This window comes from Sander vitreus, chromosome 13 (assembly GCF_031162955.1).
Source record: "Sander vitreus isolate 19-12246 chromosome 13, sanVit1, whole genome shotgun sequence".
Taxonomy (NCBI): domain Eukaryota; kingdom Metazoa; phylum Chordata; class Actinopteri; order Perciformes; family Percidae; genus Sander; species Sander vitreus.
In genome coordinates this window covers 11,122,848-11,146,998 of record NC_135867.1, presented here as the reverse complement: position 1 = coordinate 11,146,998, position 24,151 = coordinate 11,122,848, and the positions used below count along the sequence as shown (strand labels likewise).

The following is a 24,151-nucleotide window of genomic DNA, read 5'->3' as shown; positions in this document are numbered from 1 at the left end:
CAATTGTTGTCAGTTCATCTTCATTCCATTGACTAATCGATAAAAAAATAGTTGTTTCTGAAAAACTCATAAACTTCACACAGCTTATACAGTGATATCAATGATACCCCTTTCCCACTGGCAAAAAAACATCCACTAACGTCCGGCTTTTGTCTGCAATGGGAAATGTTACAATCATAATGTTACAATGACTGCAGTAGGCATGGGTATTTATCGGCTCCAGATCCGATCAGCAGTGATGGAAACGGGACACCCGGGTGGACACGCTAATTTTCAGCCCTTTCCCGGTGCGATGCTGTGACGTCTGTAAGTTCTGTCATCTTAGCCACAAATTCCGTCCATCTCCACCTAAGCAGCACTCGAGCATCACATTAGACCGCACCAAGTTTATAAGAGAGACTGAATATGTGACAGCTATAAAAAAAAAAAAAAAGAAGTAACCACTGTAACATTTTCACTGGCCTCTATGCGGCAGAGTTTGCAGTTGTGTGCACTGTATCGGAAAGCTGTCGCAGGAAAAGTTCACATCTGTTTTCTGGCGCGTTCGTGACGTTGAACGGGACACACCATAAAAAAACAGACAGGCATACCTGTCTACTGGCAACGGAGTCTGTCAGCTATTTTTAGTGAGTTTACCCATGTTTAAAAAACTTGTATGAAATCGCTAATTTTGGTGAAAAAAGGTATTATTTTTCTGTGATCCTTGCTGAAAGTCTGCCACAGTGGGGCCTAAATTTCACAACCTGCATGATGCTGCATATACTTCATGTAAACTCACATCATGTAAACTCTCTACATCTTAATGGTTCCTCCTCTTCCCTAGAAAACAAACAATCAGATGTCCTGAGCAGTCTTTCACTTTTACAGCTTTGGACTTTGCTGTTTTGTGTCTTTTACATGATTAATGCTGTGCCTGCTCCGCTGCTGCATGTTCTCCTCTGCCTTCGCACATTAAACTAGTTAAACTCCTGTGACAGTCAGAGGCCTTGTTCTAATGGCTGCTCTTCTTTCTCATCCACATTTCCCTCCTCACTGGTAGATCAGCCTTTTATCCATTAATTACAGCTGACACTCTCCCTTTTTCCTCAATCTGCTCTCCCCTGTACTCTCCTCCTTTTCTCTCTGTGCTCTTTCACCAGTTTCGTCTCTCTCTCTCTCTCTCTCTCTCTCTCTCTCTCTCTCTCTCTCTCTCTCTCTCTCTCCTTCTCCCTCCTGCACAGAAATGGTAAATGGTGTTTGTCAGAATACATTAGCCTCTGGTCAGCTTTATTCTGCGTGATTTTAGCCAATAACATCTTATTACTGCGTAAAATGTGTTTGTTTAAATTTTTCATAATCAAAACAAGTTCTCAGTGAAAGCGGTTTACTTAGATGGTTTGTAGGGTTTTATTGTGGTGGATGTTACAGTTGAAAATCATTTTTGGTATTTCTGCTTTATTTGATAATAACAAAGCAATAATGAAATGCTATTTTACATATTCTACATAAACAAAGGCTAACCCCTATTTGTAGTCAACAGTAATTTATTATGTTGCTTACAGACGGCTGATGCTGCTGTAAAAACACTGTGAGTGAGACAGCTTCACCGCACTTAGTCATGCTGTTCTCTCAGTGCCGTTGCTATGGAACTGATCTCCAGGGTCAAGTTTTTAACTATCATTCTGAAATCGGATGCATTTTGGGCTGAAGTGAGCAGTGAATCATCCAAAATGGAAGATTGATTAGATTATAATTTTTTTATGTCTGAGGAGGAATTTGGGGCTACTTGTGCAGGCCAGCAACCATACAACATTATGAATGTGGACCTGTTGAGGCCCACTGATTATAGCCATAAATATCCTTCAGTGCTTAGCTGGCTTGATCATATCTAGGCTGCTGTAAACGAACAGGTGTTTGACAAAATGTTAAAGGTCACTATAGGGTTACAAAGTGAAAGGAGCTCCTGGTTCCAGAAATAGTTTTCCACACTGTAAATGTTTCTTTTACTGACATCCCCAATGTTCCTCAACATACATACCTGCAAACTAGTCGCTTTTTGCTGTTTTGAATGGGAAAATGTCATACACGTGAATCGTGTAGATCCAAAGAGTTTTTTTGGGGTGGGGGGGTTGTACAATTTCCCATAAACGGGAGTTTCAAAAACCTACTGCGGTCTTCTTCACAATAAAACAATCTTTGGTGATACGTCACGTGAGTCATTTGGCCAATCACAATCACTGACATTAGTTTTGAGGTAAGTGCTGTTATCTGCCAACAATATGTATTTTCGCTAACGTTGTCAACATGTTTAACGTTAATGTTAAAATGGAAAGCAAGCCTGTCAGCTAGTTGGCTTGTCAGCTAACGTAAGATCAGCGAATTGTGTTATTAGCCTACAATGTTAGTTAAATGTGAATGCTAATACAGCACCAGTGCGGCGTCTCAACGACCGGTATGTACTGGACCGAATAGCAACGCAGATTTCGGTGCCACTTAAATGCCTGCACTTCTCTCTGATGCTCCGAAATGGACCTTAGAGGCAACTGAAACATCGCTGCATGTCACACTAGTTAACACTACACTCTACAGCAGGTAACGTTAGCCTACCGTTAGCTAGCAGCTGGAGTAAATGAGGTTAAAATGCTGACAGCTAAACGGTGTAAACAGTCTGTGTTGCATTCAAAGTTATTGTAAAATACCCTTTTCCCATACAGTGGTTGTTTTTGTCGTTTAACAGGAATACTGGTGAAATAAGTTATTATAAGTTATTGTTATTACATTTTTAATATGTCATTTTATTTTGACCCTGTGGCCTTAGCAATAAACAATCCATCCATCCATCTTCATCCGCTTATCCGGGGTCGGGTCGCGGGGGTAGCAGCTCCAGCAGGGGACCCCAAACTTCCCTTTCCCGGGCCACATTAACCAGCTCCGACTGGGGGATCCCGAGGCGTTCCCAGGCCAGGTTGGAGATATAATCCCTCCACCTAGTCCTGGGTCTCCCCCGAGGCCTCCTCCCAGCTGGACGTGCCTGGAACACCTCCCTGGGGAGGCACCCAGGGGGCATCCTTACCAGATGCCCGAACCACCTCAACTGGCTCCTTTCGACGCAAAGGAGCAGCGGCTCTACTCCGAGCTCCTCACGGATAACTGAGCTTCTCACCCTATCTCTAAGGGAGACGCCAGCTACCCTCCTGAGGAAACCCATTTCGGCCGCTTGTACCCTGGATCTTGTTCTTTCGGTCATGACCCAGCCTTCATGACCATAGGTGAGGGTAGGAACAAAAACTGACCGGTAGATTGAGAGCTTTGCCTTCTGGCTCAGCTCTCTTTTCGTCACAACGGTGCGATAAATTGAATGTAATACCGCACCTGCTGTGCCGATTCTCCGACCAATCTCCCGCTCCATTGTCCCCTCACTTTCATGAACAAGACCCCAAGGTACTTGAACTCCTTCACTTGGGGTAAGGACTCATTCCCTACCTGGAGAAGGCACTCCATCGGTTTCCTGCTGAGAACCATGGCCTCCGATTTAGAGGTGCTGATCCTCATCACAGCCGGTTTGCAGGTATGAACATAGTTCATAATTGATTTATGTTATGGCCATCAGTTTTAATTATTTCAACTTTGTTTCTGAGAAACCATGTTTTTCTGTCAGTGTGCATGGTGTGTGACTCTAAACACCATAATACCTATTACACAAATAATTCCTAAATCATAAATGAGTGAATGAGTACTAACTAATTAACTAACAAGTTGACCTTTGAGTTGAGATTATTTTTGTCACACACTAGGGATTTTGAATTCTGGCAGATTGTAAGAGATTGCATATTTTTTCTTGTGTAGTAGTAGTAGTGCTCTAATACTCATAAGCCTCAGCTGCCGTTGGCTTGAACCGGCGAGCTGTAGCAACAAAACACAACGCTGTAGTTCATGGATTTATCCAAAATTAACCCAGAATTCAGGTTCAAGATTAATTCATTTAAACTGCAGATTGAGTCGTCCGTTTTCTAAAAAGCATAATCTTTAGCTTCCATGTATCGTTGGTAGCACACAAAACAGAAATGCACCCTGGGAGTCATTGTTATTTCTCTACTTAAGTTTTTATGTACACAGGCTTGTGTACCTTTGCCTTTCATTAAAGAAACTGATATTTTCTACACATCGTTCATTTTTTGCACTGGTAATTTGGGAGAGTTTGTAATCCATCCAAGCATTGTTGTTTGACAGTACGGTATTTTTTTACATCAATAAAATTTAAATGCAGTATGTTGTTTGTGTATCTTGTAACAGTTTCACTAAATAAAAATTTGGAAAACTATCAAGTTTTGGTGTTCTCAGTTAGTGTTGGAACAGGCTCTGTGTTAAAGAAATCACCCGGCTTTCCATAGCTGATAGATTTGATTTCCGTTTTTGAGTAGGAACATTATTTGGCAGATGAGTCTGCCAAATAACGTTCGAAGAGAGGTCTCTTCGTAGGTGAGCAGCTGTATTTGGGGAAACGTCTGAATACCGACTGAGAGAACCAACAGACATTAATTTGACATGGAAAATAATGATATCTGGTGGGGTGAAATAGTCAAATCACAGTACAACAAATCCTGTTTTCATCTGTAAATTTTATTTTCCAGAAATAAAATGTTAATGACAGAATATTTATTTGCAAAATAATTCTACTTAAAATGTCAAATATAATAATTCCCCTTCATCGTTATGCAATTTATGTTGTAATTGACTCGCCCGTAAGAGGTGGCGGCGTAAAATGTCATAACACTTAGGCACATACTATTGCTTCTTTTACTGTAGTTTAAACTTTAATCAGTTTTGAGCTCTATACAGCTGTGATGGACAGGGTTAATGGCATGGAAAATTAGATTTTTTGCTAGAGGTGAGAAAATGGGAATCATTCATTTTTATTCCACTCTCGTCTCAATAATGTTAACACTGTTGCTGTAATAGGCTGATAATTACTAAATACTAATTAACTAATCTTAACACCTCCATACACAGATTACTCCGTGTCATTCGGCCACCGTGCTTTTTGAGTTCTTGCAGTCAGTAGATAAGCTTTATTTGCAGGCTTTTATTTGTAAATGAAAGGAAGCAAGTCTGTAATGTTTTGGGACAGATCATCTGGATACACTTTTTATTATGGTGGATAAACACTGTCTCTGTGCACTGTAAGGGTTTTGTCTGGTCTCTTTTGAGGCGTCAGCATATGGTTTAGATTAGGTTTGTCTTTTAAACCTCTGTTTGGCTGCCTTGTCATCTATTTTTTATGTATCATCCCAGAAAACACTGCAAAAGCAATCGGACACAACACCCACCTGCGCTCACAGAGGTGATCTGACATCAGAAAATGAAAGGCTGTTTGAAAGAAGAAAAGGGATCTTAACTTCCATCCCACCCGTTCCATTAAATTCATTAAAGTACAGTCAGATGGAAAAATAAATTATAAAACGATAATATAGCGCTTGCCAGTTCTCCAAACATTTCTCTGATGCAATGCGTAGTGGAGTGGGAGGCCGTGTTCTTAAAATATGTTTGCTTGGCTGTTTACATGTGTGGACTATGCACTAGTCTATATTGACAGCGTCTCACTTCAGGGATTGTTCAGGTGCCGACGGAAATTCCGCCGGATGTCCCTCATTTCGGCTGGATGTCCGTCACCTTCCGCTTTCTTTGTGTTGGCATTTTAAACTTCAGTTGATTTATGAGGAATATGGTTAATTGCTTCTCAGATATCTGCAGGGTTAATCGTGTGGGTGTGTGTGTGTTCCAGAGGAAGTTTGTGTTGTGACACTGAAGCCTTGTGAGAATACTGAAGCCACAACCGAAATGTGAAATCCTTTAGTTGAATTACTCTGCCAAAAATACTTAATTTTATTTCACCTCTGATGCACTGCTCTGTGGAGTCCATGCTTTATTGTTGTTGCTCCATTAATGTTGACCCATGGTGAAAAATGCTACTTTAACCACTAATTGTTTTGTTTACCTCCATTAAATCAATGCTGCAGATGACGTGTTCACTGGTGCTGGGCCGGCAGGAGGAAATCTGTGGAGATTCACGTGTACCTAATACTTCATTTTTACATTATTTTGAAGCCAATATTGTATATATGTGTTTCTTAACAAATTCTAAACCACTTCCTTAATTTATGTTCTCAAAAAAAGCTCTTGACATTAGCATCTTGAGCAAGCATCAACCTTTTGGGAATCTAAAAACAAACCAATAATGTTTTTATTCTTTTCCAGCAAACATGCACTATTGTCAGCGCTGTTGACAAAGGCAGAGGTAATTCCCCCCTTACATGCTGTGAGCTTGTTGTTGGTGCTATATCTGTCGTTGTTTGGATTACAATAATAGGAGCAGAGCCAACTGAATCACCTCTCCAGAGCTCTTATCTAGCTCTTCATCCCTCCCTGCTCTTTTTACAGTCAATGAGTTCACCTGAGTGAAAGCTAACATCTGGAGGGTCCCTGTCTCCCCTTAGGCAGGCCAAAGATCAGTGCTGAAGCTCATGTTCCTCTGGAAACTGAAATGTTGGTGAGGGAGGACAGTGGTCATGGGTTCTTGTCTTAAATGATCCGATTTCTGTTGAGATTAGCATTTTGATTCATGTTGTCCTCACTCCGTTTTCTTTATCTCCTCTTCCTTCTCTACTCTGTTTACCTTAATCGTCATTCACTTGCTGTCTTTAAATAAGGTCAGAATAGGGAGAGCTGTTTATGAAATCTTGAGTTGTGAAATCTGGGAAAAAAATGTGTGCAAATGTGTTTTTTTCCCCTAATTTATTTATCTAGTCTTATCTTAGTAAGTGTGCATTCCTTTCTCTACTCTCTACTACCTTCACTTTTACTCTCCTTTCGTTAAATGCTTGGATCACACCACACCTTTTTGCCTTCGTATTTCACCTGAGGGAGGAATGGATGAGAGGCTTAATGAAGATATGTTTAGTGTACTTCTCTGGGTTAATAATTGGCCTTTTTCATCGTGGGTGTGGGTGTGGGTGTGAGTGAGCGGGGCAACCTTGTGGCATTACAACCAGGATAGCCAAACAAAGTAGTGTTGTGCCCTTATGGACTAAGGTGAAAATCTCCTTTGCCTCTTTGATGTCACCCACGGAAATATGGCAGGAGAGGAAAGGCAGCTGGGATCAAACTCAAAAACAGAAATGAAATGCAAACATATTATGAGAGAAATATTTCTTATAGGTGTTAGCAGGCACTTTGACAGCTGTTAAAAACAAACATTGCTTCAGTTTTCTTATAAATGATAAATATTTAACTTAAGTTTGGTTGGAATGCACAAGACTGTACTGTTTTCAGTGCGCCTTGGGACGTGTTGGAGTCAAATCAAACACATTCATGAATTAATTTGAATGCCTTGATGTTCAGAACAGTTTATATATAATTAATAGATGAGCAATCATGTTGTGTTTTTTTTTCTTCTAATCCCTTTGACCACATACTATTTCATTAGCAGTTTTATTTCTACCACACGGCTTAACCTGCAGGTTGGATGAGCTGTGCAGCGCTGTTTTGCTTAGCCACTCTGGCCTATATTACTGTAAGATATAAATACGTCAGTTGCATATGAGACAACGGTTAAAAAAAATAAAAAATAAAAAAAAAAGTTGCCTGGAGAAAATTAAACTTCACAATGATTGTATCATTTTCAGGATTTAGTTTTTATAATGGAAAATGGAAATTTTTTCTCTGTATCATCAAAACACAATCAAGGTTTCTTTAGATTAATGCTAACATTTATTTTATTTTAAAATTACATAAAGATTTCTTTAAAAAAAGTATGTGTAGTAGTAGTGTATTACAGATGGATGATCATTCATCGTTTACAAGGTGAAAATGAACAACAGGATTTAACATTACACATTCTAAAAAGGTGACTTAAAATGTCTTTCTATAAAATATTTGGGAGTGAATTGCAATAAACCAAACACTGAAGACTCCTCATAACTCCTTAGTTTTGTCAGCAACTACATGTAGCCTAAATGGATCTAAAGATTGAATATCTTACTTAAATGAAATCAACAAACTATTTTTCTACGTTTATTAAAGTTGTAATGCGTTTCTTCGACTCTGTGGTGAGAATGGAATAATACTGATGTTCTATCGTTAATTAATCCAGCAACTATGCTGTATGTAATATTTCTTTTCCTAGAATGGCGAAGGACTAGAATGGCACGTCATGCCTTCATCATTCTAGTAAACACAAATTTGCATATTGTACGGTTAATTGCATCTATACAATGATGTGGAATTTGAGGTGTTGTCATTAAGTGTCTGGCCAAACAAATTAACAAAATCATCACACTAGACAAGTGGACAACAAAACGCAGCTCCACCTAGTTACACCTCAGTGGAAACACAGTGTCAGCAGGCATCTCGATAGATCATGTTTTCTTTGGAAAGCCAAAATGCTGCCAAAGTTAGGATTTTCGGGTTCATTGAGAAGCTCCTGTCAGTCTCATGTCTGTCATGTTTGCTTGCAACATAGTTAATGTATCGCATTTTAGGAACATTTTTTGTTTAAGTTTACTTAATTATTTTAATTCGTGTCACGATGCCTTTTGCTGAAACATGAGCTAGTAAAGTTTTATATTGCAGCACTATCATTAAGGAAATAACCTGAGCAATTGTTTATTCTCATTTTTGTGCACTTGGACGCACAAAACTAGACTTATATCTTTAATGCTCATAAGAGAACACACACTTTTATGATGAAACAAATGTTAGAAAAGTAGTGCCTTCATGTACAGTTTGTGATCTGCCATGAGCTATATTTGGTAACCGTGCAGCTGCTCGCATGAACTAACAAGCCAACTATGTGCTGTATAATGTAAATGAATATACTAGGGCTGTCAAACGATTACATTTTCTTAATCGTGATTAATCGTTGAATTTCTATAGTTAATCAAGATTAATCACAGGTTTTATCACATGATTAAAATTCTATTATTTTGCATGTCAGAACTGTTTTTAAGTACATATTAACTATGGAAAGCCATTCTTACCAGTGTATCTTGATTGGGAATCAAATGAATGCAAAGAAAGTGACTTTATGAACTTGATTTTAAGATTTGTATTTGTTTATTATATATTTAATCTAGTCACACATTTGAATTTAACAACAACTTTGAATGCACCACGAGGCTGTAAATTACCAGTTTCGTTGAACGCACCGTCTGTGTTTTTTCGACAACAGCAGCTGCAGATTGTTACATCCCGGTGTCGGAATCCACTACAGTGAAATACAGTCACACTTTACACCGTTTAGCGTTATCTGTCAGCATTGTAACTGTGTTTAATCCAGCTACTAGCTAGCGATATGCTAACATTAGCTGCTGTCGAGTGTAGTGTTAACTAGCGTCACGTGCAGCAATGTTTCTGATGCCTGTATGTCTTTTTCAGAGCATCAGAGAGAAGTGCAGACATATCAGTGGCACCGAAATCGGCGTTGCTATTCCTGCAGCAGCAGGATGTGTTATGAGGAAGTACGGCAAACGACGCAAAGCCGAGTGAAGTGAAAATAAATTAATAAATGGCGGCATGCGATTAATACGATTAAAAAAAATTAAGAAAGAAAGTATAGTTACAGCTACTGTTGCACATGAATGATGAGAAACGTAAATATACTCTGTCATTCCATGCGCAACTTCTCGAGCTAGACGTGCTGGCATTAACTGTCTCTGGGCTGTTTTGACTGGATGTGACGCTGCATTCTCATTCCATGCTTTGTGTTGTCATCTTAGACAGACTTCTCTGTGACAGGAAACTAGTTTGCCAAAGTGTTTACATTACAGTAGATCCACTTATAAGCGATACCACTTGTCTGCCTATTACACGTGCACTGATGCATGCATCACCATCGATAGAATAAACAAAATAAAAAGCAAGTTTCTTAACAAATCTCTGGTTCTTATAAATTTCGATCTGATTGTCGATACCCAACCCTGTACAGTAACCTGCGCAACCACACTTGTACTGCCTGTCTTTGGTCTGTTAACAGCATTCAGTTTGCATCTTCAACTTCATTAATCTTTTTTGCATAAAGAGATGGTGTGCCTATGCAAATGTAACCACCCATTAGTCAGCATAAGACATCAATGCACTCCTCTGCTAATGTTACTGCTGCTGTGGATATTTTCTCTGCATTACTGCCTACTAGCTCTGTCTGCATGCCTTCCTGCCTGTATGTGTGACCTGTTTTCCATCATCACTCAGCAGAGACCAGAATACTGACTACACTAGGGTTGGGCTCGGTGAACTTAAATTGCCTTACTATAATTTAAGTTTTAATGAAAAGACAATCACCTAAAGGCTTTAGGCCTGTCCGCACTAACCCCAATGGAAATACTAGGAATGTAACAACATTAAAGTACATAATACGGTACAGGGGAAAAAGATCAATTTTAAAGCTACCATGCTTTGGTTGATGCTAGAACCAATTCTATTCATTGGTTGCTAGCGGGCAGCAATATAATGTCAATTGAATGAAAGGAGTCAATGGCATCCGGTCACTTGATGCTAGCAGCCAGTAATGTTAGCTAGTTGTCGTCTCCATTTCCTCAGACAAAAACACTTATTTTCATAAGCTGTTTCAGGCCAGAGCTCGGGGGCGATACTGGGTGCACATATCGAGTTTCAGCTTCTACTATTTGTGAATAGCGGGGTGACATTCAAAACTTGTTCTGCCCCAGCCTTCATTCTCTGCTGTGTTGTATGTTTAAACTAGGGCTGTCAAAATAACGCGTTAATTTCGATTAATTAATCTGAGAAAAAATAACGCATTAAAAAAACCCCCCCGCAGATTAATCCATTCCATATTGACGTTTGACCTGGAGCCATTCTAGCCACCATTGGACTGTAAAATGAAGGAGGGAGACGAGAATGTTCTGCCTGGATTATTAATTGGAACATTTGTAAAAATCTTCTTCCTGCCGACCCTGGCTACCGAAATCTGGTGCCACTGATATGTCTGCACTTCTCTCTGATGCTCTGAAACACAAACACCGCTGCACATGACGCTAGTTAACACTATACTCGACAGCAGCTAACGTTAGCCTACCGCTAGCTAGTAGCTGGATTAAACACAGTTACAGTGCTGACAGATAACGCTAAACGGTGTAAAGTTTTTACTGTAGAGGATTCAACACCGGTATGTAACAATCTGTAGCTGCCGTCGGAGAAACAACACAAACGGTGCGTTCAATGAAACTGGTAAACTACAGCCTCGTGGTGCATTTGAAGTTATTGTAAATGTCCTTTTTCCATCTGATGGTTCAACAGCAATTTACTACTGAAATTAGTTATTGTTATTGTTATACATTATTATTAAATCATTTCATTTTGACCATATGGCCTTAGCAATAAACAAGCCGTTCTTTAATGTCACCAACTGTTGTTTAGTACCCGTTTTTTTTCTTTTCTTTTTCGGTTCAGGCACCGTTAATTATGTATGCGATTAATTTTGATTAATTAATCACATAGTATGTAATTAATTAGATTACATTTTTTAATCGATTGACAGCCCTAGTTTAAACCTTTTATATGTTTTGGTACAGTAAATGTAGGCCAAACTGTGGACTAGGTGGTGGATTTTTTTTTCTCACCACAGCACTGCACAGCAAATTTCTCCTTTACACTCCCTTTTTCTTTATTTAGTGTCAATGGCAGACAACCAAGTATTTTTTTAATTGCTGTCTTTTTCATTGATGTATTTTCTTGTATCATGTGAGGATATGAGTTTTAGCCCAAACTGTTAGACTTAAATTTGTAGGAAGAAATCTTTCCTCTTCCAACAGGATGTTGATATCATTATTGTTTACATGTTTACGGCCTCAATAAATATTTATTTCGCTGTGGTAAGCTTTCTGTTATGTCATAGCTGTTGGCGTACATGCTGCATGACACTGCTGCAATTGTTCACACCAACATAAAAGAAAGTGGCAAAACAGTGTCCAACATAATGTTTTTCCCCACTGGTTACATTGTCACGGTTGCCATTTTGAATACCATTATGACAGCATTATGATATTAATCGGAAATACATTTGTGGTAAGACATTTTGAATTGGTGAGAGAAGAAAGTGGTCTATTCAGTCAATGTGCTGTTGTGACTGAGAGAGTAAGAGACAGGGGAAGAGTGGGTGAAAGGGGATGGAAAGACTTTCTCATGGGTAATTTGTTAGGAGGCAAAGCATTAAGGTGCTAAGTTATTATTTTATTACATAAGGGCACAAGGGAAATGGGTGCTCTGTGCCCTCAGGCCCTGGCCATCTATCTGATTTAAGGCACACAATGTGTCAGCAGCAAATCGAATCTGCAGGGAGCAATTGAAGGTTCCCTTCACACACACACACACACACACACACACACAGGCTTTATTACAGCAGTGTTAGGATCATCTTCCCAGGTGGTGGATACGGGTCCCCACCCACTTAGGCTTTGCAGGGTGGGTCACTGACATGAGTCCCTCCTCATCTTATTAATCAGACACTGTTCAAAGATGGGCTTCAAATAAGGCTGAGCATTTGTTTGAACCTTAATGCTGTACCAGACTGTTGGGGTTTATAGCATTGGAACAATTCAGAAAATGTTAGCTTTAATGAATGGAAATTACATTTTAAAATGATTGGTCAATTCATTGATTATCCCACTTGTTCTGTCCTACAGTCCCTAATAATCAAATCAAGATGATGGTTTATTTATAATAATAATATCTGCTGGGTATTGCTTCATGCTAAGTTTTAGCTGCTGCTGCTTAGCCTTTGTATTAATTTAGCTGTTAGTGAGAGGGATGGGTATTGGTCATCATTTTGGTATGGGTGCTTTTAATTAAATAATCAGTTGATTAATAAAAGACAATATCTTTATCAATAATAGAAATAATGGTTGGCTGCAGTTAGGGCTGCAACTGAAATAAGGCTCTCAGAATAAAATATATTAATATAAAAGAAGACAAATAAATAAACAAATATTCACATTTGAGAAGATGGAACCAGAATATGTGTGGCATGTTTACGTAGAAAAATACTTCAACAATTTCATCAATTACCAAAAGTAAATTTTGTGTTGATCATCTCATTAAACAACTAATCATACTAGCTCTAGTTGCAGTTAACGTTTTATAGCAAATCAGTCATTCTTTTCTGTTCAGTGTTGCTGTCCTAAATTCCAGAAAATGCATCTGCTCACAACAATCCTTTCAGTCCATAACCACAATATTTTGGTGAAAGAAACACTGCACATAAATCCAAACAAATGTAAACACGACAGCTTTAAATAGTTACAGGACATGTATACACTTCAGAAAACACTTTTTCTGAAATGTTATCAGCTTGACTGACCATCTGTATCTTGCTAAACTTCATGATAAACATGCTGTTATGGTGTTGTAGAACAGAACTGGTGTTGGTATAACCTGGATAAAGTTGAAAGATTGTGCCATTGTCCTTCACTCTTCTCCATGAGGTCTACACCATGTGGCCCAATTTCCTGTAAAGCTCCACATTCCAATACAGCATAGCTACGCTTCAGGGATTTAGATGTGACCTCATCTAGCCTAAACCGTACCCTTCTCAGAGAGGAACAGTAGAAGTTGTGTCTCCTGTTAAGTTGCTTTCAACTGCTCTCTTCTGTTCCGGACATTGTCTTATAAATCAAAGTTATAGATTGTCTGCTTGTGCCGTTGACACACTTTTTAGCTTTTTGATCTGTTCTTTTCTGGGCTGCTCTGCTATGCCTACACACATTCTTGTCTTGGGCTCTCTATATATAACTGAAGCTTGTGTAAAGAAATGAGCCTCCTGCTGGACTTTGCTGGGTGATGCTGTATGTCTGAAATAAATATGATTTTTATACCTTAAACATGAGCAAACTCACGTGTTAAATTATCACATTTATGCACATCATATTAAACCAGAAGAAAATATTTGGAGTAATGTTGAACAATCCTCATATGTTTCATAACCCTGCTTTATCAGTTTTTAAATACAATACACTTGTTATTATCTGTTATCAATATCCACAATATCCCCTGATCATCACAACATGATTCCACGGAAAGAAAATAAACAGAGATATTTAATTATTGGACAGCCTCGAGGCCAGGTCACTAGGGTCACAAGCTTCATTTTCTATCTTTCTTGTCCGCTTCCAGAAAGAGGCACATATTGGATCCCTATGGCAGTTTGTCCATCTGTCTTTTTTTTATATTTGGAGTGGCACTTCTACTCTGCATAAAAGCAAATTTAAGTAAATTTGGCAGTCACTACTCAGCCGCAACAAATCTTCATCTTACTGCAGAGTATCTGTTGTAGCGTAGTCTTGCATTGCCAGACCTTCCTCCACAGCGCTGCGGAGGAGGGTCTGGCTAGTCCACACAGCATTCCGGGATGGGAGACAAACTAGTCTGGTTTATTGGCATTTCTTTAAACCAATCACAATCGTCATGGGGAGCGCTAAGCACCGGACGGAGCCACCATGGCGCTGCAAAATGGCCTCGGGAAGGAACTTGTTTTGGTGGAACGTGTACGTTCAAAAGTTGTTTTAGTCGTGCAAAAGAAAACTCCGATTGGACAAATAGTCTAGCTAGCTGTCTGGATTTACTCTGCAGAGATCTGAGGAGCAGTTAATAGTCCTCATAAATCCACCAGAGATTAGAATGCCAACACAAAGAAAGCGGAAGGTGAGGGACATCCAGCCTAAAAAGAGTCATCCGGCGAAATTTTCAGCAGCACAGGAACAATCCTGGAAGTGGAACGTCGTCAATATAGACTAGTTGTAGCGTAGCTCAGGTAAGCTTTTTGAGCACTCTGCTGTAAACAATGCATGTACACATTAGTTTTATCCAAAGTAAGAAAATTGTGTTCAGGCCTGATAAAAAGAATGGGGCAGAGCAGACTGCATTTACTGATTTAATTTCAAAATCTGAATTAAAAATTTGTCGGGTTCACTGCCAGTCATTGTGGAAATGACTGTTAATGAGATGTCACCGTGGCTGCTATGCTAATGGTTCTGTGGCTGTGTTTTACAAAACACAAATAAGACAGAGAGAGAGAGAGCTGCACAATATAAAATAAGAAAATAACAATAGTGGGATGGCACAAATATCAACTGTCACTTTGTACGTGAAAGGAAGTCACAGTGCTTGGCTGAATTGTAAACTTGTTTTTCCCTATTTGAGCTTTCACTTCTCCTGCGCTCTGACTCGCCTCGCTCACTCTGGCCTTCACTTATCACACAGCGGCTCCAAAAAGAGCCGGAGGACAGGATGGAAAGGTTCCTTCTCATGATGGAATTGTTTGGGTTATAAGATTAAATTTACATTGTTTTTCTGAATGATTCTGAGCTGGATGGCATTGAAGTGAATGTAGACAAACGAAATGGAAGGGATGAATTACTGCCTCAATCAACAAGTCCTCCAAACTAAATGACAAAATACTGTATCTACAGTAGGTTGTCATTGCCTTTGAAATATACCGACATTATTGTATTCTGAGTTGGTGCCCCTAGCGGCATTACAGCATTGTTTATCAGTTGATTTCTGATCTACAACCATCATGTTTGGGCACAAAAACTACTTGGTTAAGGTTAAAGAGACATAAGAAACCAGTGTTGACCCTAGTCACACAATTTTTTTGACTCACCCATCCACTCCTACCTCCGCGCTAACAGGTTTTGCAGGTCTATAAAAACGTAACCGCTTTTCCGCCTTTTGTTTCTGGCAGGCAACAATCATAAATTGCATGGCCACAAGGTCCTAGTCAGGTAAATGTAGAATTTTAACAAACTGCACTTGCCTCAGCGGAATTGTGTGTGTCTGTGTGTAGTTGTTTTCAAATAACTGTTCAAATTACATGGGGGGGGGTGAAAAGAATCGGCTGATGCTGTGAAATGATGTTTGAAGTGACAGCACTGTGTAGGAGATGTAGACTTTCAGATGTGAGGAGGGGTGGGTGGGTGAGTGGAGTTTAGTGGGAGAAAAAGAAAAGAGGGACACACAGTCACATGGTGATTTCTGAAACAAGGGTAGCTTTATAACTGTGCTCCTCTCTAGCAACCAAAGGCTCCACTCAGTAATTCAAAGACCAAATTAACTCTCACACACACACACACACACACACACACACAAACACAAACACATGCACATACAAGCTTCGTATTAGAGATACACACAGAAAACATACACATACACATAAGCAACTTTGAGTCCTTGAAAAGCGCTATACAAATTCAATCTATTACATACTGTATGCTGTGTACGCTTGTCTCTGGGTAGGTGGGTTGGATAATCCCATGACTTGCCTGACCTACTCCATACTTCCTGCCAGTAGCGACACTCGATTGGCTGAGAGGCTGAGTGCGGGGGGAGGAGGAGGCTGCCCTAGCAGCAGTAATACGAATATTATATAACCTTGGCAGATGAGGCAGGGTGAAGGAAAGAGGAAGAGGGGGAATGAGCAACGAGAGAGGCTGAGAGAGAAAGAGTCAGTGAGAGAGACGGATGTGATGGAGAGAGGGGAAGTGAGAGTAGGGAAAGGCAGGAAGGGAAAAGTACAGTAAAACAGTACAATTGCAGAATAAAGATGAAAAAGTCAGGGAACAGATTTTTACATAATGGGTTGATGCGATCGGGCTGCACAGTATTACCAAATAATTATATTGCATTTATTTTGTCACATTTTTCTAAAAAAAATAAGATGCTAAAGCTTTTTTTGAATTTTACTATTTTGTTTAATTGATAACTCATTTGAGCCATTTGTTCAAGCTAAAATGCCAATAATGTGCATGTTCTAGCTGCTCTAATTAGGGGTGTTAAAATTAATCATTGCATCGATGCATCGCAATGCGGACGTGGATGATTATGCAGCGATGCAGTGACAGACAATAACCGATTATATGTTACTTGTTGATTTGTCCCTGCTTCTTTTGTTTTTGCCTTTTGTCTGTTGTCTGCTGTGTTCAGACTCTGCTACATTCAGGTGTTTTTTAAGAGCAGATACAATAAAAAGGGGAGTTGATATACTGAATATCTGACTCCTTGAATTTGTTATTAATATTAAGGAGGTGATGCATCGTGATATCGTATCGAGTTGATATTCGTTGACAGGATAATCATAATCGAATCATGAGACCAGTGAATATTCACACCCCTAGCACTAATGTGAGGAGTTGCTGTTGCTGCTGCTGCTGTTGTTTTAAATCATTGCAATCTGAATATCTTTGAGTCATGGTCAGAAAAAACAAGATATTTTCAAACATCACCTTGGACTCTGGGAAACTGGGATGGGCATTTTTGATTATTTTCTGATGTTTTATTGCGAAAACAACTAATTGATTATCCGGATTAAATCAAATAAGCACACAGTCCAATAAATATCATCCCAGTCTACAAATTGAGTGTGTACCCCTAAAATGGGGGAATATAAGTAATGTCATGTTTTCCCTTTTGAATGTAGATTACACCCCCAACCTCCCCTCTTCTCTATGGTTCTCTGATAATGGATGGCCTTTGGGGAACCCACTCACTATCAGAGAGTAGGCAGAGCATGGAAGATGTTCATTATGTGCCAAGGTTGCCATAAAACGATGACACAAACTATTTTGCAGAAACTAACATGAAATCATATCTATTCAAGGAAGATAACTGCTTGGAATATACAAAGCCACTCAAGCTTTATCAATAGGAATTTAAAATAACTACAAATTATATTCAGAAACAATTAGTCATCCAAACAACATCTGTGTCATCAAAAGTGCTGCAAAACTAGATTTAGAAGACAATATATTTTCTATGCAATGGTTTTAGATGTAGTTCTCATAGAAATCTAGACGTTTCTTTATCAAAGAGAACAGCTGCAAGACTTTTTACTCAACAGTGATATATAATATATTAATAAAAGAAAGTTAGAAACCACACTAATACTTACATTAGTTTCCCCAAATGTCTCCTATAATGTGTTTGGCCAAGTCAGTCCGTTTCCAATGTGTCAAGCCTTAGCACTCTGAATGTTCTCATATTCTACTCACTCTCCCACCCAAATCCCACACATTGGCCTACAAAAGCTTTGAAGTTAATGGAAAAACAATCCTCTCATTGGTTCCCACTGTAGTCAGTGGTATACGATTCCCCAGTGACACAGCAGGTTAGCCCAGTTCTGACAGTCTCCCTCCATAGTTGCTGGGGCACTTTGTTTGTTGTGGACTGTCATTAGTGCTTTTCCACTGCCTTATCATGTAACATTGTGTCATTAAGAACATTTATTACACATTTATAACTTGTCTAGATGCTCTGGTTTAATTATATTGTGATGTAAATTAAATTAACACTTGTCATGTTCATGGTTATTGAATTATACTTATTGACAGTGGAATAAAATAGAGGCACTGTTTGATTCCAAACTGAGTCGTTGGGAAGAGATTGGGGACAATATTGATTTCCAGTTGTACATGGTACACTCTATAAATATACTATTTGCATAGAGATAGAGAGGATTGTGCATTCTTAACAAAATCCTGCAGGCACATACTTTCTGTTGCAGCAGGATTTAATTTCTTGTTTTTGTTCCGGAGTTTCATTGGCCCTCCAACATTTCTGCACAGCCTCTCAGTAACACATATTGTAAGCATGTGTTCACAAACAGAAAGAGGTGATTGTAGAAGTAAAATAGTAAGGAAAGTGATTGGAGGCATGCTTTTCAGAGCGGGAACACACACACACACACACACACACACACACACACACAGAAGTGCAAACATACACACACAAGAGCAGTGTGAGCAGAGATAGATCAGCAAAGGGCATTGAACTGCAAACTGTTTTTTTGTCTTTATTCATATCTTCTGAAAGTATTGATGATCAGGTGTGTTTGTTGGATTGCTACGCTTCTGACTTCTACATATGTGTATATACATCTTTGTTTGTGTGTTAATCACTGCATGCGTTGGTTTCTCATTTTTGCTCTTGAATCTCCACTGCATGGCTCAGAGCCACACTTGATGGCTCAGCTAAGGGAGGAGCATGTGCGTTAGAGCAGGAGTAGCCTGGGGGTTACAAATGTTTCATTCAAACACCACCCTGTGGTCATGTTACATTACCAGCATGTCAAGTCATGATTGAATAGAATAGTGTAACATGCAATTTACAATTCTAAAAATGACAATTAAAAAAAGAAAGAAGAAAAGGTCATTATGACAAAATATTAAAGTCTTGCAGTGCAGTTGTTACTAATAATGTCTAATGATCTGAAAAATAAAAAGCAATTGCACGCTTCACTTGGTGGGTTCGTGTCATGGGATCTCCCGCTTCACTGGCAGTCTTTATTCTTCTTCCGGTGGCTGAACAATCCCAACAGAGCCATTACAGGTCAAGCACTGCCTGATAATTAGTGTTCACAGTATCTTTACTCAAATCGAGCCATAGCGGCCTTAAGTTGATAAGAGAGCCAGAAAGATGAGCACATAGCAGGACACCATACTCCTTAAAGCGGTGGTTCAAAGAGGGCTGTTTCTTTAAATACCCTACTGCTGCCTGACTGACAATCCAGAGTTAAGACCCGTTCATATTAGAAAGCGTCTGCCAAAATTTGCAAAGTTCCAATGTTGCAGATACAGTCTAACCATAGTGTGTACTGGTCAGAATAAGGGGGAGCTGAAGTAGTTAGTTTCAGTGCCAAGTAATGTAATTACTGTGGAAAATCCTTTAATTATTATGGAAAACCTTATTAAAGGAACACGCCGACTTATTGGGACTTTAGCTTATTCACCGTAACCCCCAGAGTTAGATAAGTCCATACATACCCTTCTCATCTCCGTGCGTGTTGTAACTCTTTCCGACGGCTCCACCGGTAGCTTAGCCTAGCACAGATCCTGAAGGTAATTGGTTCCAACTAGCCTCCTCTCCGAATAAGTGACAAAATAACGCCAACATTCCTATTTATTCTATTCCTATTTACATGTTGTGATTTGTATAGTCACAGCGTGTACAAATAACAAGGTCACATGAGACACAGCCATCTTTTAACCGTATATAAACGGGGAACTATATTCTCAGAAAGGCGAAGCAGTGCTACTTCTGCTACATGGGCCGAGTGATATGCTTGCAGCACCTGAGAAGCCCTGAGCAGAGAGTAGAAATGCTTCGCCTTTCTGAGAATATAGTTCCCATTTTATATACGATTAGAAGATGGCTGTGTCTCATGTGACCTTGTTATTTGTACACGCTGTGACTATACAAATCACAACATGTAAATAGGAACATGTTGGCGTTATTTTGTCACTTATTCGGAGCAGTAGGCTAGTTGGAACCGATTACCTTCAGGATTCGTGCTAGGCTAAGCTACGGTGGAGCTGTCGGAAAGAGTTACAACACGCACGGAGATGAGAAGGGTATGTATGGACTTATCTAACTCTTGGGATTACGGAGAATAAGCTAAAGTCCCAATAAGTCGGCGTGTTCCTTTTAACCATTCAATCTACCTTGCATGACATAGTCTGTGATCAAATGCACAACAAGGTGAAAATGACTGTTAAATGTGGGTGTCAAATGTAGGTCAGAGTCTTGTTGAGGTTGGTTAATTTACCGCTATCAGAGACTTAAAAACAGTTTGATAAGTTATACATAGCCATTTACAGTAGGTGTTAGTCGTGCATCCTGCTAGGTCTGTGGTAGTTACGTGTTTTATGTTTGAATAAACCTTTTGATTTTTATTTGAGTTCACAAAGCATTGTTATTGCAGCAGCACCATGCTATACATTTTATTTGTAGTTTCAATTGGACTTAATGTAGAGATGCACCGATTACAACTTTCTAGGCCGATTCCGATTTTCTTTGAGTTAGGCCAGCCGATACCGATTTTAGCCGATTCCGATTTCATTTATTCTAACCTCTTTACAGCACACACAAATATTTATTTTCTATCTTTTCTTTAATAGAACATTTTGCACAGAACACAGAACATTTTTTGAACAGATAATGGATCACTATAAAATAGAACTATATAAATGACTCCTGGTGTGGGAAATGCACACACATCTAAAGTGCAATGTTAGAACCATTTCCTTCTTTTCACATCCAATATCCAACTAAAAAAATGTGATTTTAGTTTTTGGTGTCGTCCTTCCACGCCCTACTTTTTCCTTGCAGTTGTTGCATATTGCAAACTTATTATCGTCTGCACACACGCTGAAGGATTTCCAAACAGCTGACATGTTGCAGGTTAATTCACGAGGTTCCCTACATGTGCGAGAATAGCGCTTCACACCGCGAGCCGGTACACACAACACACGGCGGAAAAGTTGAGAGAAAGGAAAAAGAGACTGTGCTGTCGCGTCCGTGTGTGCGTGCGTCCTTGAGAACTGTAACTCGTATAACTTATGTTGTCAGTTAATTGTAGCATTGACCGGCATGAAATCGGCATATGTCAGACTGACCTGCCGGTCGCCGGTCATGGCCGAGCACGTGAAAACCGGCCAATTCCGGTCACCGGCCGGTCTATCGGTGCATCTCTAACTTAATGTGTTTTAGCATCTCCCAAAATGCACATACAGATAATCATCACGGTGAGGGTCATGCTCCCTCTTCCAGACTGAACAAGCCACCTGCTCTGTCTTCCCCCTCCATTTTAAGCCATCTGCAAAACAGTGTGATTGTATGTTTTTGTTTTAGTTCACTGACAAAAGTTAAGCTGGCTGAATCCGCCACCATCTGCATGTGTTGGGAATGATCTTGCCTAGTTCAGTGTTTAGTTATGGCTAAACTTCTCAGCTGGACGTCATCCAAGATACACCACCTCTACTCCGACTTGGTCACAGTCCAATTTACATAAGTGTCGTCTTTCCAATGACCATGAGGCTCTGGTCACTGTGAATTTAGGTCGTGCTTGTTTGGGAAAATGGACAAGGATGGCTCCTGGTCTTTGAGACGGACACTAACATCTTCCATTTATATACTCTGTCCCCTCTCCACTCCTGTCTGGCAAACATGGCTCTGTAGCTTGAAAGCCATGGAGAGAAAATGGGTTGCAACAACACTTGGAGCATTATGATACAGCTTACGCACCAAGATATCTATAGGCCGGTATGCAAAATCATTATCAAGCTTTGCAAGCCAACTCTGTAACGTGTTGCTCATATACATTCCAATGAGTGTGCTGCCAAAACAAACAAAGGAGAAAAGATTTAAGCCCTTCTAATGCTGTTAAATTCCTGTCATGGATTACACAGCAGTGTCGGTCTAACCATAGCTTGGAGTCTATTTGGCCACAACAGGCCCTTAAGCCTGAAATACTCTCAGTGCATATGCTGGCACTTTGCATGCAATACACCTGACAATTTGGTGTTGGTGCCTAGTTAAGCTTCACACTGCAGTTCAGGTGTCTCAGTTACTTTAAGTCTAATTACAGTATAAACAGTTGGGGATAATAACTGTGTGTGTGTATGTTTGTGGAAAAGATTTAAACAAGTCTTTAATGTTCATAATAACACAATTGGAGGCTTGGAGTGAGATTTAGAGCTTAGTTACCATACAGAAGAGCTCTCGCCAGTGATAGGCCTTTTGGGTTTGACTTCTTTGCTTGGACATTAAGCATTAATGAGAAAATGATCAGCGAGCTCATCGAAATTAACAAACCATCAACTAGCCTATATCACATTTAAGTCAAATGAATGCTTCCCAAAGTCACTCTGAACATCTTATTTTTGCATCATTGTGCTGTACAGAGAAGAAAAAGTTCCAATTATGTGCCTGTCAGATTTTTTTGCAAGAACTAATGTACATTATTGTTTAATTATTTAAAAAATACCACAATCATTCAAGCCCTTGTCCAGATCACCACAGGAAAAGACTTTGATCAGAGAAACAGCAGCAAAATCTGTTGTCAGTTCACATATTTACCTTAGTCCACTGGATTTGTCCACTGGTTTTCATGTTTCCTAGCAACAGTACAACATACCATTGAGGCTGTCTATATACCCATAAACCTGCCCCCGGCAGCCTGCCTTGGATTTATTGCAAACATCTTTGCTTCTCACTGGTCTTCACATATTTCTCTCTCTCTCTCTCTCTCTCTCTCTCTCTCTCTCTCTCTCTCTCTCTCTAACTCTCTCTCTTGCTCTCTCTCTGTATGCATTTCAGCTTGTCAACCAGAGCAGGAGAGACCAGCAGTTCTGTGGTGCCGAGCCAATCCAAGCCCAGTGGGCAGACACATAAGATCTGTTTGGTGTGTTCAGACGAGGCCTCTGGGTGCCACTACGGGGTTGTAACCTGCGGCAGCTGCAAAGTGTTCTTCAAGAGGGCCGTTGAAGGTTGGTTTCGCACACCTACCTGTATCCACTCACTCAATCACTCAGACATGACACGTGTAAACGCCCAAAACTAAATTTAGATTTGAATGATGGTTATTACACAAATCTTTGTAAGAAAAAAGTTTAAAGGTGCAGTAGGTAAGACTTATATAACTAACTTTCTGTCATATTTGCTGAAACTGACCCTATGTTTGAGTAGAACTACATGAAGCAGGTCATTTAAAAAAAGAATCTGGCTCGTCTGGCACCACCTACAGCCTGTAGTGCGATTTGCAAAAATCCACCGCTCCCTGTTCAGATGCACCAATCAGGGCCAGAGGGGGGGGTGTCTAAATGCATGTCAATCACTGCTCTTGCACACGCATTCATTCTCACTCGTGGGGGGAGGGGCTTAGGAGACCTTTGGCCTTTAGCAGGAAGTGGGGAGGGACTGAGAAGTTGCCGGTTACATTTTTTTTGCTAAGTACTGGATCTTCACAATCCTACCTACAGCACCTTTAAGAACAAGTATGTAAATAAATTACATTCTGTCCCAAAGATTCTCATTCATTTGACTTGCATATAATCAGCTCTTGAAGCTGTTGCACAACAATGAAACATCTCGGCTGTTTCTCTTAGGCAGCAGAAAATTAAATAATTTCCCAAAGTCCAAGGTCAGAGTGGAATAGTAGGGTAGCAGTTGTTGGGCTTTAGTAGACCCACATCATCTTCATGCATTATTGTGGGTTTGAGTCTTAGAACTGACCTCTTCTGAGGCAGTTTGTGCATCAAGAGGCTTGTATTAAAGCTAATTGCCTTGACAAGTTCTAGAGATGGGAGAGGCAGGAATGAATCTGACAAACGGA

The 24,151-nt window shown here is 39.8% G+C and overlaps 1 protein-coding gene across 1 annotated transcript in view; it reads left to right on the top strand.

Annotated features, from left to right (window-relative positions):
- Positions 1–24,151, top strand: part of LOC144527355 (glucocorticoid receptor-like) — a 74,101-nt gene that overhangs the window by 26,234 nt on the left and 23,716 nt on the right. Inside the window, exon 3 of the mRNA XM_078265296.1 lies at positions 23,137–23,306. Within this exon, the coding sequence (XP_078121422.1) occupies positions 23,137–23,306 (170 nt within the window). The remainder of the gene's footprint in view (positions 1–23,136; positions 23,307–24,151) is intronic.